Here is a 6,177-nt window from a genome sequence, read left to right on the forward strand (position 1 = left end):
CCTGTCAAACTACGCGGATCAACTCCCTCCAATGGCAATCCACGCTCCATATGAAATTCCTCGGCAAGACGACAAAACTTCACATGTAGAGATGGTTCGATGTTCCTAACTAAACTGCTGCTTTCTTGAATCGGATGCTTTGAGGAAGGTGCCATGATGCAGTCTCAAGTGATATACCTGCATGTCATCCAATGAACTCATGAGACGTGGTGCGCCCTCGCTTATTATCCCTGCTAAAAAGAAACAAGAACTTCATGGGCCTGCTCTTGTAAGCAGGGCATTCAAGGTGATGTGCTATGGGATTTTCCCCAAGGTTGCATACAGCTTGTAGACTAGCAAATTACCTCGGGAGTCTATGTCCTCTCATGCAGCCAACACCAGCATTAGGTTTTGCTCGCCTCTTGTTGCAAATGAGCGGTGTGGCACTCATGCAGCTCCAAATGCAGCTTAATGTAACTAAATGATCCCAGGTGGGGCGCGCGTGCTCAAGCAGTAGAGAGTGTACATGTTCAATGGGAAAGACATACCTCGAAGAGAAGAGGACGGTTACTGCAATCGTCCTTAAAGCAACCAAGCTTGCACAGTAGAAGCTCTAAGCACAGTAGACCTTGAGGACGCACGCGCACGAGAGAGAGAGAGAGAGAGAGAGAGAGAGAGAGAGAGAGAGAGAGGTGGGGGCTCGGGGGGAGGGCACAATGTTTGAAACTGCCAACTACTCATGAAAGAAAGTGGGTGTGTGAAGGCTGAATTTTTAAGTATAACATTTTTTAGAATATAAATTTGGATGTTTGAAATATAGCACCAGTGACCACACCCCCAATGTCATGCTATGCTATTTATTTATATCACATATACAACTTTCCACCTATTCATGCTTTCACCTTGTTGTAAATGAAAAATAAGTGAATGTAGATGAATGCAAGCTCTCCATTGAGACTCTTAAGAGTCTCAACGAAGATCGCGATCCAAAGAAGGAGCAAATACTCCAAGACCTCTACTTAGAGTTGGAGGAGATTGATCGCCGTGTCTCTCGTACACGGTCCCGCAAGAAGGTGGTTGTGCGAGCTTTGGCGACTATGGGTAGAAGAGCTTCCACTCTGGTTGCTCGTGGGAGTGGAAGAGCGTCGGCACAGACACCCATGACCTATGTGCGACGAAACTCGGGTAGCGGATCTACTATGACGGACACCACTTTGAAGAATGTGCTTATTTTTAGGCCTGCGGATCCTAGAGAGCCAGAGTTTGATGATGAGGGCAACATCCTTAGTGAGGGAGATTATGGTCTTGCATCTAGTGCATTTGATACAAGTAGCGATGAAGATGATGCAGCTACCGCTAGCTCAAGCTCGACGGACCACAACTCCCGTGATGAGAGCGATATGAGCACTTAGAACTCTCTCTTTATGCTTTAAAGTTTGCACCCATGGGCCATGAGACTATGAGTTGTGTCACTACTTTTTTAACTACTTTTTGTCACTTGTATCTCTAGAGCCTCGACTCTCTACTTATGTAATGAAATCAAATGCAATCATGATCTTCTTTTTTTCGAACATTGCCGTTTCCAATATCCATGGCCAAATCTTTAATGTTCTTACTTGTAAGACATCTCCTTTAAGTCGTAAGTACTTAATACTAAGTAATTACATTACTAAGATCTATGTCACGACCCATAATAGACTATAAGCTCTAAAAGATATATGATTTATTTTTTTGCATCGTACGTTACTTCAACGTACGTCTAATTTTTTTTAGTTCGATTAGTACCGCACTCTTCGTACGTGTAACCATCGTACGTGACCGTATGTGTCAACTATGGGTGGCACCATGGCAATCCCCGCATGTATGTTTTTAGTGATGTGTGTCCGTCCTTTGTGGTGTATATACACAAGCAATGGCCAATTTCTCACAAACTAGACCCTTCTTTAAATCAAAGGGAATATTTCGTGTGACCCAATGCAAATTTGGGGAATACACTTGTAAGAACAATTTCAAGTTCAAGATCCTGTAAATTTGTCTGCTTTGCGGATGCTCAATATCCCCAACAACAAGTCCTGCATCAGTCCAGTAATTACATCCTGGCAGCTTCCAAGCAGCATTCCTGATTCTCATGCATTCAATGTTTTGTGCCACCACCTGCATGCCAGCAGCTGCATAAATGTTACTAATTAACACACAAGCTGCAGCATTGCGTTTATCTAATTGCATGCTCTAAGGCCAGTCTTCCAAGCTCCACATTTCCCCATTTTCGACAAGCACTTAGAAGAGCATACCAAACTGGAGGAAAAACACATGATAGCATTGTCTTGATTACTCTCATAGCTTTGTCAAAATGCCTCCGCCTGCCCAAAAAATTCAACCATACAAGTGTAGTGGTCTTTATCTGGTATAATGCCATATTGTCCCCTCAGGCTATCCAAAAGCATTTGACCCTCATCCAGTAGACCTTAGTGAGCTTCCTCGGTCAGCCCTTGCTGGGCAACTTCTACTATAAGAGCACTTCAAGAGACCATCTAGCGAGACACCCTCACTTCACATCTGGCACATCCAACAATCAACGCGCTCCAAGAGACGACATTTTGGACAGAAAGCTCATCAAGAACTTTTGTGCTTTCTTAAGGGCGCCACATTTGGCATACATATCGACTAAAGCATTGCCAAGCACAACATCTTTCTCCAAGAGCCCCTGGCTAGCAATCTCATCGTGAATTCTCACACCCATGTCAATGTCTTGCGCAATTCCACACGCCTTCAAGGTGCAAGCATAGGTGATTGCATCTGGAGAAAGGCCTTCCCTTCGCATCTCCTGAAAACAGCCCAGAGCTTCCTTTCCCCAGCCATGCTGGGCATATCCCGCAATCAACGCGCTCCAAGAGACAACGTTCCGGACAGGAAGTCCATCAAGAACTTCTCGTGCTTTCATGAGGGCGCCACATTTGGCATACATATCGACCAAAGCATTGCCAAGCTCAACATGCTTGTCCAACAGCCCCTGACTAGCAATCTCATTGTGGATTCTCTCACCCACGTGAAGGTCTTGCATAAGGCCACAGGCCTTCAAGGTGCAAGCATAGGGCATTGCATCCGGAGAAAGGCCTTCCCTTCGCATTTGGTGAAAACAGTCCAGAGCTTCCTTGCCACAGCCATATTGGGCATATCCTGCAATCAACGCATTCCAAGTGATGATATCCCGGACAGGAAGACCTTCAAGAACTTCTCGTGCTTTTGTGAGGGCACCACATTTGGCATACATATCGACCAAAGCATTGCCAAGCTCGACACCTTTCTCCAACAGCCCCTGACTAGCAATCTCATCGTGAATTCTCTCACCCATGTGAAGGTCTTGCGTAAGGGCACATGCTTTGAGGGTGCAAGCGTAGGTGATTGCATTCGGAGAGAGGCCTTCACTTCGCAGCTGACGAAAACAGCACAGAGCTTCCTTGCCACTGCCATGTTGGGCATAGCCTGAAATCAACGAACTCCAAGAGACAACATTTCGTACAGAAAGCTCCTCAAGCACTTTTTTTGCTTTCGGAAGGGCACCGCATTTGGCATACATATCGACCAAAGCATTGCCGAGTATAATATCTTTCTCCAGCAGCCCGTGACTTGCAATCTCATCGTGAATCCTCTCACCCATGTCAACATCTTGCGTGAGGCCACACGCCTTCAAGGTGCAAGCGTATGTGATTGCATCTGGAGAAAGGCCCTCCCTTGGCATTTGGTGAAAACAGCCCAGAACCTCCTTGCCACAGCCATGCTGGGCATATCCTGCCATCAACGCATTCCAAGTGATGATATCCCGGATAGGAAGTCCATCAAGAACTTCTCGTGCCTTCATGAGGGCACCACATTTGGCATACATGTCGACCAAAGCATTGCCAAGCACAACATGTTTCAGCAACAGCCCTTGACTAGAGATCTCATCGTGAATTCTCTCACCCATGTGAACGTCTTGCGTAAGGCCACATGCCTTCAAGGTGCAAGCATAGGTGATCGCATTCGGAGAGAGGTCTTCCCTTCGCATCTGGTGAAAACAGCGCAAAGCTTCCTTTCCACAGCCATGTTGGGCATATCCTGCAATCAATGCATTCCAAGAGACAACATTTCGGACAGAAAGCTCATTAAGAACTTTTTGTGCTTTCGTAAGGGCACCACATTTGACATACATATCGACCAAAGCATTGCCAAGCACAACATGTTTCTCCAACAGCCCCTTACTAGCAACCTCACCATGAATTCTCTCACCTATGTGAAGGCCTTGTGTAAGGCCACATGCCTTCAAGGTGCAAGTATAGGTGCTTGCATTTGGAGAAAGGCCTTCCCTTTGCATCTCGTGAAAACATCCCAGAGCTTCCTTGCCACGGCCATGTTGGGCATATCCCGCAATCAAAGCGTTCCAAGTGATGACATCTCGGGCAGGAAGTGCATTGAGAACTTCCCGTGCTTTTACAAGGGCACTGCACTTGGCGTACACATTGACCAATGCGCTCCCTAAATATGGGTCTTTCTGAAGTAACCCACCATTGCGAAGCTCCGTGTGTATCCGACTGACTTGGTACAAATCCTTCTTCTGAGCACAGGCTTTTAGTCTAGTCAGAAAAGAAAAACTCGTTGCTTTTAATTCCTCATCATGCTCTTCCTGTCTATGCTTGACTTCTGAAGCAAATAATCTTTCTGCCATTGATTTGTCAGTGGCCTTGCCGCCACTCTGTGGTACAGAAAAATGGTGCCGCTTACAGTATAATCATCAATCACGAAAATTGAAAAAAATCTGTGTGTGTGTGTGTGTGAGAGAGATGAAACTGTGCGATTCTACTTGTGGTGCATACATGGAGAATGTGCTCGCCGCTTTCCTTGTGCGCGCACGGGCGTGCGTGCGTGTGTGTGTGTGTGTGTGTGTGTGTGAAACAGCTTTTCTTACCTTGACAGAATGCCGTCCCGCAGAGGCTGCCAGCATGGCCCTCGATTTATCCCTCATTTGCAGACGCAGAAAGATATCAGAAGTAGAAGTAGATGAAAGAACGACGAGCCATTGCTACGAGACAACGCTAGAGAGCGAGCCTCGTCACTAATTGGCACCGCGTCGCGAGGCGGGCCTCGTCACTATATGGCACGGCTCTGGCCACGGGGGATCTAGGGCCCAAATTTGGGGGCGCGAGGCGGCTTTACTCTCGGCCGTCGGATCACGGGGTGAACTAGGCATGAACTAGGGGTGAACTCGGGGCAAAAATGGCACCCCTAGTTCACCCGCCTCGCGGGGTGTGGATCGAACTTGGGATGTCTCGGTTGCAACGCGAATGCCCTAGCGCGCATCGCTATCCATGTTGGCATGACACATGATCATAAGCGCCCCCAGTTCACCCACCCCTAGCTTACCCGTCCCTAGTTCACGGTTAGTTCACCCTTAGTTCACCCGCCCCTAGTTCACCCCTAGTTCACTTTGTGACCCAACGACGGCGATTAAAGCCGCCTCGCGTCCCAAATTTGGGCCCTAGATCCCCTTTGACCCAAAGCCGTGCCATATAGTGACGAGGGCGAGGCGGGTGCCATCCAGGCCGTCCGATCGTCATTTGAACTAGGTGTGAACTAAGAGTGAACTCGGAGGTATGTGCACCACACCAGATTTGCTGTGAACTCAACGTGAACACGGTGTGAAATGGGGAGGGTTTGCACACCACACCAAAGTTGGTGTGAACTCAATGCGAACTGGATGTGAAGTAGGTGTAAACTTGTCTGCGACGCTGTGATCTATAAACCTACCACACACACACACTTTTCAACGAGCGTGCGTTAGCCTAGTGGGTAGAGTTAATTCCGTGGGGGAGAGGGTAGTGGGTTCAAGTCCTGGATTCGAGAAAGCGGGAATCTTTTGCATCCATAGGCAATCCAACGGTCACAACCAACCGGTGATCGTGAGCCATTGATCCCACCTCCCAAAAGGAGGTGTCATTTAGTAACGAGGGAGAGCAAGACCCTTTCTGCTTGATCGTGGGCTCACGTTTTTTTTTCCTCTTTTTTTTTTTTAGGGGGGGGGGGGAGGGATTTTGTTGTAAGATGGCCTTCACATAGGCCTTCCAAAATGGCGGGCCGTCTATTCAAAAGTTGAGCATTCTCGTATGTGAGCCTCTAGCAAGTTGTTGGGCAGGCCAACAATTTGAATTTTAGATAAGCACAAAA

At 47.5% G+C, this 6,177-nt stretch overlaps 1 protein-coding gene across 1 annotated transcript; it reads right to left on the reverse strand.

Annotated features, from left to right (window-relative positions):
* Positions 1-1,685: 1,685 nt before the first annotated feature.
* Positions 1,686-5,078, reverse strand: LOC147455790 (pentatricopeptide repeat-containing protein At4g18520, chloroplastic-like). The gene is made up of 2 exons (XM_086514449.1): positions 4,922-5,078; positions 1,686-4,708 (listed from the first exon to the last, which is right to left on the reverse strand). Exons 1-2 carry the CDS (start codon positions 4,976-4,978, stop codon positions 2,552-2,554), a joined length of 2,214 nt encoding a protein of 737 aa, XP_086370575.1. The 5' UTR covers positions 4,979-5,078; the 3' UTR covers positions 1,686-2,551.
* Between the last annotated feature and the right edge of the window lie 1,099 nt (positions 5,079-6,177).

The sequence above is a fragment of the Adiantum capillus-veneris genome, chromosome 6 (genome assembly GCF_014529385.1).
Source record: "Adiantum capillus-veneris isolate H3 chromosome 6, ASM1452938v2, whole genome shotgun sequence".
NCBI lineage: Eukaryota > Viridiplantae > Streptophyta > Polypodiopsida > Polypodiales > Pteridaceae > Adiantum > Adiantum capillus-veneris.